This window comes from Apodemus sylvaticus, chromosome 8, assembly GCF_947179515.1.
Source record: "Apodemus sylvaticus chromosome 8, mApoSyl1.1, whole genome shotgun sequence".
Taxonomy (NCBI): domain Eukaryota; kingdom Metazoa; phylum Chordata; class Mammalia; order Rodentia; family Muridae; genus Apodemus; species Apodemus sylvaticus.
In genome coordinates, this window is record NC_067479.1 from 1,874,852 (window position 1) to 1,887,398 (window position 12,547).

The following is a 12,547-nucleotide window of genomic DNA, read 5'->3' on the forward strand; positions in this document are numbered from 1 at the left end:
TGCATGTTCTAATCAAGTTTTCTACCACTGGGTTATACATCCCTAGCCTCAGTCCAGTTTATTCTGGTTAAAATACAACTTGAATTATTTAGCATGCCCAAGGAGCTGAGAATGATCCCCTTCACACTTCCTCTTGGACTGTGTGGTCTCTCTAGCTCTCCGCATGTACTGAGGTGTTTGCGGAGTGGATGGGCGTGGCCTTTGTTACTGCTATCACCTCTGACATCCCGACACCTTTCTGTTGGTCCAACCTTTCATTATTTAGGAGCATCTTAATGTCTGCATTTCCGTGTGTCTTAAATCACCAGTTTCCTCTCCCCAGCTCGTCAGTGCAGTGAACACAGGCCAAGCAGTCCCCACAGACTCATGCCAAGCATGGTGTTTGCCTGTGTCTGTAAGTGCAGCAGAGAATTAAAACTTTTGTAGCAGAAATACAGTCTTTATTGGAATGAAAATGGCCATGCTGTTTAATGTTTAGGCTTAATGTTTAAAGCACCCAACTTAAAGACCTGGTCTTTGTACTTCAAGAATCTGAGTATATAAAGTCAATTAAAAAAGGAGGTCCAGTTTTAGGTACATATAAACTTGGTATTTAAGAGTTGGAACAGAGTTAATACTATTTTATAAGGGAACAGAAATTAAGCACTCTGAATTATGATTTAACTAGTTAGAAGGCTCTCTGAGAGACTATAGCTCCTTTTGGGTAACCTCATTAGCTTTCTTTATAGGCGCAGTCTGTATTATTATAAAGGCTGAACAATCCTTAACTGCCTGAGTTTATTAGGAGGCAGCTCTGCTAAGCTCTGGTATCCTGAGGAAAATGGAGGGAAATCTACTCACTGTCGATTCTAGGGCTCTGGGTTTTGTGTTTTGTTTTGGCTTTTTGTTTTTTTTTTGTTTGGCTTTGTTTTGTTTTCCTTTTCTTTGCTCTCTTTAAGCTCTTGTAAAACAGAATCCTTTTAAAAATAAAAATGCCATTAGACATTTACTTTAAAACAAAAAAGTATCATTAAATACATGAGTTGAAGGTACATGTTTTGTTGTTGTTGTGGTGGTGGTGGTGGTGGTGGTGTGCTGTCCTCATGAGATGTTTTGTCAATACTGAAAGCTCTTTCAAAGCCTTTTGTTTCAGACTGGAGACAGGTAAGCCCTGAACAGTAAGCTTGCTAAAATGGCGAAACCAATTCCATTCTTAGACTAGTGCCTTAAGAGAGGACTGAACGTCTTATTCACGTGGAAGGAGGGATCTTCCAGAGAGGGATAGTCTTGCTACATTGTACCATACACACTCTAAGTTCTCAGCTCTGCCAAATGTCAACAAGATCTCAAAGCCCTTTGTTTTTAATTCTCAAACCTTTATCCTGTTGCTGCCCTGTTGTTGTTCAGCCAGGAAATCAAGAGTTTTTATTCCCTTACATTTTGCTTAAGATAAATTTTTTTCTTTGATTTAGAATCATAATGCTTACAAAATAAGCCTAGTCAATTGGGTGACATACCTGTCATCCAAATACTCTAGAGGCAAGGGGAATTGCAAGTTTGAGGCCAGCTTAAACTGCAGTGTGCGAACTTGCATTATAAATAAATGAATAGATTGGCAATAAATACATAAGTAAATGACTGTGCCACACAGACATCAGTTTTTAGGTGTGGGGTCATTGCTGAGAGATTGTTTGTCTCTTTCTTCTGCCTTCATTTTCCTTGGTTCCTCCCTTACTTGAATTTCTTTACATGGTTCCCTGTCTGAGGACAGCAAGTCTGACTCTCATTCTGTGCATGGAAGCAGGCTCGGCTGGTTACAGTACTTGGAACACGAGTCTGATGCTCATTGTGTAGCTCTGGCAGCTACAGAGCTGTGACCACCTGTCGTGATGGCGCGGTTCCCACACACTCCATGATGTGCCAGTTTCGCTCCGCAGAGCTGCCAGGCAGAGGGTGGTGAAGAGGGCTAGCTTGTACAATGTGCTGCTTTTGCTGAAAGGAGGGCTTCCCTCTAGAAGGGGTGCCAAGTCAGAGACGAATGCTTCATTAAATTGGTCACATCTGTTGGCACTTGTGGGTGTCTGTGCTGACAAGTGTCTTTCTGCTGGTTGGAGTTCTTCCCTTCACTCCTTCATCTTTTGCCTCCATTGACCTAAGGGACTGTGTCATCGTGGATAATAGAGACATGGAGTGGGGCAGATCTCCCATCTTCCAAGTCTTGTCATTGGCACTTGTTGTACTAGGTAATTGTCCTGGAAAGTGGTCTTCCTCCAGGTAAAAGATACCAGGATAGCTACAGATGGTTTTGTCATACCCCACCCCCCAGCATCTTCTGAGCTTAAATCTAACAGTTAGGGCCATGAATTCCAGTAAAGATGCTTGAATAGAGAGCTGCATTCAAGTTAGAATTACCTGTCTTAGGGAGACTTTGTTTCTACACAAAGATTATTCATAAATGTAATTGTACTGGGGGCAACATTTGCCTAAGGTTTATTTTTACTGTTTCTCACAGTTGCTTTAGGTTAAATTATTACATTTTTATATCCATTTTATATTACACATTTTTAAAAAAATAATTAGCCTCTTACATGATGGGGATACTTCCATCCTGAAGAGGTTTGAAGGCTAAGTTAAAAATGAAAGGATTTGTCTTCTAACTAACTGTATTGGTATTACTGCATAATAGTATAATAAATGTGCCAATATAAAAGACTTCTAGTAAACATGGAGCTAAAAGAAACCGTTAATTTGGTTCTACATGCAAAGTGATCTAGTGTTTCTGTCACTGCAATGAAATATTCATACTTGGAAACGGAGTTGCTAGCATTGATTGCCTGGTTGAAAACAGCCACAAAAACATGAAATCCAAATTCACCTAGGTTATATTGCAGATTGACCTCATTAGTTGCTTTGATGAATCGAGATTAAAAGTAAGTCTTAACTTAGGGGAATTGTATGGATAAAACTATAGTAAATGGGGTTGTCCCAGAACTCAGAATGTGTTTCTCAGTTTAAGTTCCTACCCACCCCTGTAATATAAGCATTTTTACCAATGCTTTGTATACTAGTTGACTCTGGTTTATAATGTACAGGCATACTACACCTTTGAGAAGAAGAACCCCTTGATTTAAATGACATGATTTTAGAGATTTATTCATTTATTATTTTGTGTGTATGTGCCCGAGTGAATGTGTGTGTATCACGTGCCGGCAGGCAGACACCTGTGTGCAAGAGTGTAGGGTCCTCTGGAACCAGAATTATGGGTGGTTGTGAGATGCCTCACATGGGTACTAGAAATGAAACCTGAATCCTCTAGAAGAGCAATGAGTGTTCTTAACTGGTGAGCCATCTTTCCAGCCCCAGATGATACGGTTTTAAAAGGTAAAGTTTTCCAGTTTGGATTCTGGAAGACACCTTAGCACCTATTCATGTTTAGTCATAAGGCTTTTGATAAAATACTGATAGCTCGGTGGCAAAGAGCAGATGAGAAAATATTGAATTTAAATCAGCAGACTCATTTCATACTTTGCGAGATCTCAGAGGTGCGGTTGGAATACAGACATAGCAGTATGCGAGGTGTTTCACTTGTGAGCTGAGGCTGATTTTGAGGTCTACAGACACTGCTACATATAGAAACATAACAGGAGCATACTTGTTTTTTTTTTTTTTTTTCCAGTTTCTACTGTTTACGTTTCAGAAACAAGTGGGCTGGGAATTTAGCTTAGTTGCTAGGGTATACGCAAACCATGCATAAAGCCCTAGGCTCAAGCCCCAGGTCCACACAAACCAGGGCTGTAATCCCAGGATTCAAGAGATGGAAACAAGAGGATCAGACAGAAATCAAGGATCGTTGTCTACTACATAGTGAGGCTGAGGCTAGGTTGGGATGTAAGTGTCCCTATCTCAAAAAAAAAAAAAAGAGTGAGATGATTTTAGTCTATCAGAAATACAGTTTTATATGGAATCAATATAAAACTGTGAAATTCATCTGATTTTTTTTCACACAGAAGTCTTTAGACTCTTGTGTGGCAGTGCGGCACATCTCAGCTGGGACTAGATGAAGTCCAAGTGCTCGTTAGCTTTAATGGCTTGCGTTTATATAGTAGCATGTCTGGAGTATAGCTCTCTGCAGGTGAAGCTGTCACCTGGGTTAATAACTGACCATTGAAGTATTGGCTTTGATCTGAAATTGCCACTGATTTTGGTTACTAGAGCTGAAGTAACTTCCGAAGAGAAGTGTCTTCACCAGGCAGGTTTTTGTCTTGGGTGTCTGATGTCAGAAGCTGAAGGGAGGATTTCGAGGAGGTTTAAGTGCTTCTATTGCTGTGAAAGCATGGCCAAAAGCAGCGTGGAGAGGAAGGGGTTTGTTTCAGTTTGCACGTCCACATCACAGTCTGTGGTGATCAAAAACCATCAGGGTGAGGTAACAATGAAACTCAGCTCAGCTGGATTTTATTGTAACTGGTGCTGGACCAAGAAGGACTTCTAGAGTCTGACCCTGGTCATTTTACTTTAGCTGTGTTTAAGCACAGCACAGTTTTGGAAAAAAGAATTTCGTTAACAGCTGAGTCCCAGGTACACAGCAGTTTAAGACATTCATATTGAGATTCTTTACAAATTACATCTGTCTGTTTTTCACAAGAATGGGTACTGTTGACTTGGAGATAGTGCCCAAGAAGTTAGAGTCTAGGGAGCTTACCTGAGGTAAATATAAGGCCTGTGGGTATCAGGATTGGCCTGGCCCTAAGATAACATAAAAGTCACTTAGGCTGTTATAAAGCACATGGCACATCACTCATAAGAATGGTTTAGGATCTAAACGCAGTACTCAAGACTTAGAGGGAAAGGGTCTGGTATAAGTCAAAACAAAAATTCTGGAAGATATGGGGAGAGCCTGTCTCAGCAGATAGCAAAGGATCACCAGGTTGTAAAAACTACATCGCTCCTTGCATTCCAGGAAAAGCAGCCAAGCACCTTATTCCCTTGAAGAGGTAAGCCGTGTGTTTGTTCAGCTTTCCTGGCTTCTCCAGCACCTGTCCATGTGCACAAGACCTTTCAGCCCTCTATAGCCATCCATCATTGAAGGAAGTCAGACAGGAGCTCAAGGCAGGAACCTGGAGGCAAGAGCAGAAGCAGAGATAGTAAGAGATAATATTCAGCCTGTTTGTTCATGCAACCCATGACTACCAGCCCAGGAACAACACTGCTCACAGTGAGCTGGCCCTTCTACGTCAATCATCAATCAAGACAGTACTCAAAAGACTTGCCTTCTGACCAATCTGATGGAGACATCTCTCAAATAAGATTCCCTCCTCCCAGATAAGTTAGGATTGTGTCAAGTTGACAAAAACCAACCAGCACGAAAGGTGTATAGTACTCTCTAAAGTGACCCTAAGACCCTGGGGGAAACTCTAAAGTGACCCTAAGACCCTGAGGGAAAGGCTTGGTGAAGCCAGAGGCTGCATTTTCTGCCTTGTTCTCCGGCAGCCCACTGAGTACGTTAGCTATCTCTGAAGGAGGCTGTTTTGAATCTAGACAAGACTGGTGAAATGTGAGCCCCTCATTTTAACATGTGCATAGTATTTAGCGTGGTGTTAACAGGGTGCCTTCAAGAGTTATCTTTACATGTTTTAACAGAGGAACTGGGAATTTGTTCTGCTTACACCCCTGTGGGGGAGAATTTCATCCACATATTTAAGTAAAGCACAAAGTAATTCCATTTTTCTAAGAAGATTTAAAATGATCTGGAGATGTGCTTTTGAAATTAAGAATTCAGGAGATCTTATTATGTTTAGGTGAGAAATATGAAGGGAGAATGATTTGCAAGTCAAATTCATAAAAATGTAGGTGAAATAGAATTGGCACCGAAAGTAAAATCCAGGGCAACATAGAAGCAGATCGAGAAACACAGACTTTGGACTCAGCTAATCTCACTGTGTAATGTTTATTATTTGCAAGTTCCTTACATAAAGTTTTAATAACTAAAAAATAAAATAAAATCCAGGTAACATGTTGAGGTAGAATAGAGCAGAATAAGTTTTGGGCTCTGTGTTTAGTAAGTATGATGGGAATGAAGTTGGACGGAGCATCTCATGCTGGGCCTAGAATGCACAAAGCCTCAAATCGGACGGAATCCTGCTTAGTGTAGAGGATTCTGGTAATGCGGTGGTTCTAATTGTAATCTTTTAGTATTACCTATATATGACATTTTTTAAAAATAAAACCATTCTTCATTTGTTTGGTAGAACTAGATAAATATGAAATGGATCTTAGTGGAGAAACGCTGACATCCAGGCCCTCTGCCACCTGCACAGCTTGGAGCTGAGCCATAAAATTTAAGGCAAGCCTGTGCACAGCCTTAGGAATAATATTCCTGATGGACCAGAGCTTAAGGAGGAGTGGCCCCTGGTCCTGGAAAGACTCAGTGAAACAGTATTCGGCAAAACCAGAACGGGGAAGTGGGAAGGGGTGGGTGAGAGGACAGGGGAAGAGAAGGGGGCTTACGGGACTTTCGGGGAGTGGGGGGGGGGCTAGAAAAGGAGAAATCATTTGAAATGTAAATAAATTATATCGAATAAAAAAAAAGTAATAGCATAATAAAAGAAAAAAAAAAAAGAGTGAAGTGGGTTGTTAGGAGATGTTCAGCCCTGTGCTGAAGTTATTCAAGTCGAGGCCAGGTGGCCCCCTGCTGGAAGCATCCTGGAAAGCGATCTTTTTATTCACCCCGCATGTGTTACCGCTCCCAATAGTGGGTACTGCCATTGTTCCGTTAGGACAATTGTCTTTTTTTTTTTTTTATTCGATATATTTTTTATTTACATTTCAAATAATTTTCCCTTTTCTGGCCCCCCACTCCCCGAAAGTCACATAAGCCCCTTCCCTCCCCCTGTTCTCCCACCCAACCCTTCCCACTTCCCTGTTCTGGTTTTGCCCTATACTGCTACACTGAGTCTTTCCAGAACAAGGGGCCACTCCTCCGTTCTTCTTGTACCTCCTTTGATGTGTGGATTATGTTTTGGGTATTCCAGTTTTCCAGGCTAATATCCACTTATTAGTGAGTGCATACCATGATTGATCTTTTGAGACTGGGTTACCTCAGTTAGTATGATGTTCTCCAGCTCCATCCATTTGCCTAAGAATTTCATGAATTCATTGTTTCTAATGGCTGAATAGTACTCCATTGTGTAGATATACCACATTTTTTGCATCCATTCTTCTGTTGAGGGATACCTGGGTTCTTTCCAGCTTCTGGCTATTATAAATAGGGCTGCTGTGAACATAGTGGAGCATATATCCTTATTACATGCTGGGGAATCCTCTGGGTATATGCCCAGGAGTGGTATAGCAGGATCTTTCGGAAGTGAGGTGCCCAATTTTTGGAGGAACCGCCGGACTGATTTCCAGAGTAGTTGTACCAATTTGCAGCCCCACCAGCAGTGGAGGAGTGTTCCTCTTTCTCCACATCCTTGCCAACATCTGCTGGGTTAGGACAATTCTCAGTTGCTCATCCAAGCCCAGCAATGTAGCTAAATGCAAGCTTGCTGCCCAGGGTGATAGTGTATTTATATAGAGTGTCCAAAAGGTCTGGGAAACATGTTAAAAGGACAGGGCTCTTGGCTTGCTGCTTGCTGTCCTTGGGATTCCTGACTCAAGAGGCCTGGTTGTAATTCTGCATTTCCAGCAAGATCTAAGCTCAGGCTCCAGGGATGAACCCCGAGTAGCACTGGTTTAGAGCTGTGGTCTACCAATTGGCATAATTCCCCTCACAAAGGTCATTTGACAGTATCTGTAACTCACTTGGATAGAGGTGCCACCATTGTCTAATGGGTAGAAGTTCACATTTCCTGTGATATGTAGCATTGTTTCCATAACAAAGCATCAAACAACCAAATGTTTAATGTTGAGAAGTTCTCCTCTGGGGCAGTAACAGAAAATCTGGTATCTCTAATACACTGAAGAACGTCTTGGAGGATTGTGGGTTATAATTACCACAGTTCATAGGCTACGGCTTCTCCTAACTTAATCTGAGGAGTCAGTTAGGGACACTTACCCACAGGCAACCAGACAAGCAGGCCACTTGCTGGTTGTAACTGGAGTAAAGCAAGTGGATTTGGAAGGGAGACTGCTTGGGAGAATGGGGTGTGGCTTCACAGCTTAAGTGACATTTGACAGCTTTATAAGAAGGGTAGGATTTTGCCAGCGGCATGCCAGCCCGAGGGAACAGGGAAGCAAAGAAAAGTGGGAATCTGTTGAGTTGGCTACTCTGCCTGGGATGGAATATAGACCATGAAACCTAGAAGGGTGCCAGGTGGTCACAGTGGCAAGGCCACTAATGAAAGCCTTACTCACAAGAGTTACCCTTAGCCTGAAGACAACAGCAGGTGTCAGTTCTGGCAGAAAATGGTGCTGCTCAGGAATTTTTGAGCTTCCAAGGGGTTCAGCTGTCTTCAGACTTCATCACCTTGACAGGTATCTCAGCCCACATCCAGGGAGCATGAGGTTGAGATCACCTCTAGTGCGCACAAGATATCAGTGGTTATTGGCAAGACATGAAAGACTTTCATCCTGGGCCTTTGCCAGTCAGCCCTTAATAAATTACAACATTTTATCCAGTTAGGATGATACACATGCATACACACACACACACACACACACACACACACACACACACATATTTATTGCTGGTTTCTAAATGTTGGCTTCTGGAGTGAGCAATTTAATAAGAATCACAGTGCACCTTAGAAACTACACTGCATGAGTGGCACATTTATGCTAGAATGATTTACCAGCCAACTCCCTGGACTGTTACAGAGAAGCTCCACAGAAATCCTATCATCTGACCTGAGGAAGTTGCAGTGGTCTGCATGCAACGTTCATCAGCTGACTTCTGTGGTGTCCACACCATACTGGGTGGTTTTCTTTTAAAGTGTTGAGTTTTTGATGTGGTCTTTATATACATATTACTAAGAACTTGAGTCTTCAGTGAAAAATGCAACTTTCTCACCTCTATTTTTTCTTCACTCACTAATTATTGCAGTTACTTTCAGATTTTTCTAAGGTACATTTTTGCTCTGGTGGAATTTATACCGTAGTGGCACGTCATTCCACTCTAGTTCTTCCCTCTTATTTCCTATGGTAGGTTCATTACCCCCTCTTATATATTGCTGTGTGTTGGTAGTGAATAGCAGAGCAGAAGTTAGATTTAAAGTTCTTGTACTGGTACCCAGGCATGCTAATGATTGGGTCTCCTAGGAAAATGAGCTGCCTCTTCACTTAGTTGAGGGCTGAGGGCTTCAAAGAGCCACCAGGAATGAGGCCTACCTGTGATACTGTCTCCTTCCAACTCTTTGGCTTTGGCCACTAGATTATATTTTTTTACTGACCACAGATAGCCATGGAAGTACACCAGTCTCCTCAGAAAGCAGCTTACTGACCATCAGTTGCCACGCCTGACCTCAAGGTTTCTCATCAGTATATATGTTGAGTGGCATTTTGACTTGCTGTTGATGCTGAGTCTCTGTAACAGTTGCAGCCCAGAGTCATGGCCTGTACTTTTTCCCTAGTGTAGGTAAGATGAGCTGTCCAGCAGTAGCTGTGCACCCTCTGGTGGTAGGGTCAGAACCATCACACACAGAGAGAAGCAGACCCAGCCTAAGTGCTCTGGTGTATAGGGCCCAGTCCTTATCCCTGACATAATGGATTGGAAGATATGCAAGCATTCTGTGCTCCTTTTTGGGGGGAGTGAGTAGCAGTGGGTACCATTGGAGTCATTCTGCAATTATATGGATTGTTTTCAGCCTCAGAGTTCTCAGACCCACTTGTTAAAATGGTCCTGCAGTGGTGGGCAAGTAGGGAAGAAGGAACTTTATTCCTTGGGGACTCTGGGTTGTAGTATTTGTGAGCAGAGCTTACTTACAACACTTCTTAATGCTTTGAAATGGGGGCATGTGTCTTTTATAGAGGGAATTTTCCAGCCAAAGTACAGAAATGCCCATTGACCTACTAGAGACCAATGGTTTGGTCCAAACTTAGGTTTCAGATAGTAATTCTGTGAGGTGCATGCTTGGAATTTTAGTTTTTGGTGCTGGCAAGATGGAACATATCACTGACTTATGTGTTTGTTACTTACCAGCAGGTAACAAGGAGGGAACACATTCTTCCACCTTCTGGGTGCTGCTGAGTATCTTTCTGGGAGCAGTGGCCATGCTGTGCAAAGAGCAAGGAATCACTGTGCTGGTAAGACCTCAAATACAGATAGGGCCTGTCTTTTGTACTCATCCACTCCCTCCAAGAGAGACACTATGGGCCATCCCACTCGCATGGTCTCCTCTGCTTCTGTGTGCCATCGCCAGCCTGAGGGTTTAGCCTTTTTGGCTAAAATGGTCTAAATTTTGGCTAAAATTAGCCTTTTGGTCAATGGTCTTGGCTGCCATGATACAGCATTTCAGATAGAGAATTGATGGGTTCTTCTGAACACAAGTAGTGAATTGTGTAAATTGATCTGTGGGAATTACTTAGGGAGAGGGGCATGTTTCGTCCTTGTGGGTTGGTCCCTTAAAAAAAGGATAAAAGAATGGTTCAATTTCCTGGTACACTATCACAGTTCGCAGTCCTGCATGCAACAAGGAACTTGTCCAGCCACCAGGCATCCTTGACGCTTTTTCTCACCCAAGTATGAGACTGGAGATACTTTGAGTGCTAGTTCAGGGTTCCTTTTGCTTAAAGAAATCCAATCCAACAAAAATACTTAAATAATTTCTATAAAAGCATTGATACTTAAATGTTTTTGAATGATAGTAGGAAAAGATTAAAAGCGGTTTATTTTCCTGCAATCAAACCATTATGATTATTCAAGAGCAGAGAACTTGGTATGTAAAGAAACTGTAATTCATAGTGCTCAGTGAGTGTTTCAGACATTGGTGGTGTGGTAGTGTGCACAGTGCCAGGAATGCATGTTGTGTGTTTAGAACTCAGGCTTCAGTGAGGCTGCACAATGGACCCCGGGTAAGGGCCACCACAAACACCTTGGACTCACAATGTATTTCAATTTTGAATTAATTTTTGCTTATTGTGTATTCAGAAACTTTTATGTTGCTAGTTTTTACAGTTAATTATGCAGTCTCACATGGGGTCATGACCCACAGTTTAAGAAGTCTTGGCCTAGTTAGTCTAGTATTTTAAAAGGTGTGTATGAGCCAGTGAGAGAACAGGTAAAGGGGACTGCTGCCAAGTCTGATGATCTGGGTTTAATCCTGGGCCCACATGGCGAAAGGACAGGCCTGACTAACTAGTTGACCTCTGACCTCCATACATACACCAAGGACTGTGTGCTTGTCCACCCAAATACATTTCCTAGAAAGCTTTTTATGTCTCATACATTTTATAGTTCTGAGAATTGAAGCCTCTGTTTGTATATATAGGATTTGTATCATCTTTACTAGTTTTAAATCGTGGATTGCATTCTGTTTAGTAAAATATAAGTGAAACCATGTTCACGGAGCCAATTCTCCTGAATCTACTAATGGGAGGAGAATCAGTCATTAAATGACACTTCCTGTGGGTGCTAGTAAGCTATGTGTTGAGTGTATTATGCTGTGTTTGGCCTCTGCGGCTAGTGCTAAAGCAGTCAGGAGAGGGCTCCCTAGGGTGGGCATACCACTTCTAGGCCTGCTCTGAACAGAGACAGGGGTTGAGTCTGAGGAACAGAGGCACGTTAAAAAGCCCTCTTCCCTCCACTTCCCATATAGCTTTTGATTGCCTTGTATCATTACAGGAAAACATTGAAGGGTATGAGCCCCCCACCCCCACCCCCAAAGGAAAGAAATGTAGTAGCTGACTAAAATTGGAAGAGAGGAGCAGTCAGGATGTGGGGCTTGACACAACTCAAAGCAAAGATTACTGGTTTTATTGAGTTCTGTCTGTAAGATAAAAGTCAGCAAGCAAGGATATGGAAAAGAATTACTGTGTAAAGCTGCTTAAGTCTTAAGCTAGAGATGACTCAGCGATTAAAACCACTTGCTGCTCTGCTCAGGTTCAGTTCCCAGCATCTGTGTCTGGAACTTCCGAGGGCATGATGTGTGAGTGTGGTACATGTACATACACATACATACATACATACATACATACATACATACATATATATACATACATGTAGGCAAATACTCATATGCATAAAACAAGTCAAAAATTTTTAAGATACTTAAGTTTCCTGAGTTAGTTTTTTTTAAAGATTTATTTATTTATTATATGTAAATATACTGTAGCTGTCTTCAGACACCAGAAGAGGGCATCAGATCCCATTAAAGATGGTTGTGAGTCACCGTGTGGTTGCTGGGAATTGAACTCAGGACCTTTGGAAGAGCAGTCAGTGCTCTTAACCACTGAGCCATCTCTCCAGCCCCCTGAGTTTGTTTTTTAATACTTTAGAATTAGACATGGTAGCTCAAATCTGTAATCCCTGTCCCCAGGAGACTGGTTTGGGATGATTGCATGTCTGGGGCTAACCTGGTCTGCAAAACAAGCTCCTAATCAGCCTGGCTACAACATGAGTTTCTGACTTCAGTTGTTT

General features: G+C 42.1%; 1 protein-coding gene across 7 annotated transcripts in view; it reads left to right on the forward strand.

Annotated features, from left to right (window-relative positions):
• The window catches only part of Tmtc4 (transmembrane O-mannosyltransferase targeting cadherins 4), a 57,599-nt gene that overhangs the window by 20,068 nt on the left and 24,984 nt on the right, over positions 1-12,547 (forward strand). For 6 of the 7 annotated variants that reach the window (XM_052190566.1, XM_052190568.1, XM_052190569.1 and 3 more), the window contains one exon: positions 10,112-10,215. In XM_052190566.1, coding sequence (XP_052046526.1) covers positions 10,112-10,215 — 104 coding nt within the window. The remainder of the gene's footprint in view (positions 1-10,111; positions 10,216-12,547) is intronic. The other variant, XM_052190567.1, reaches the window with a different exon arrangement.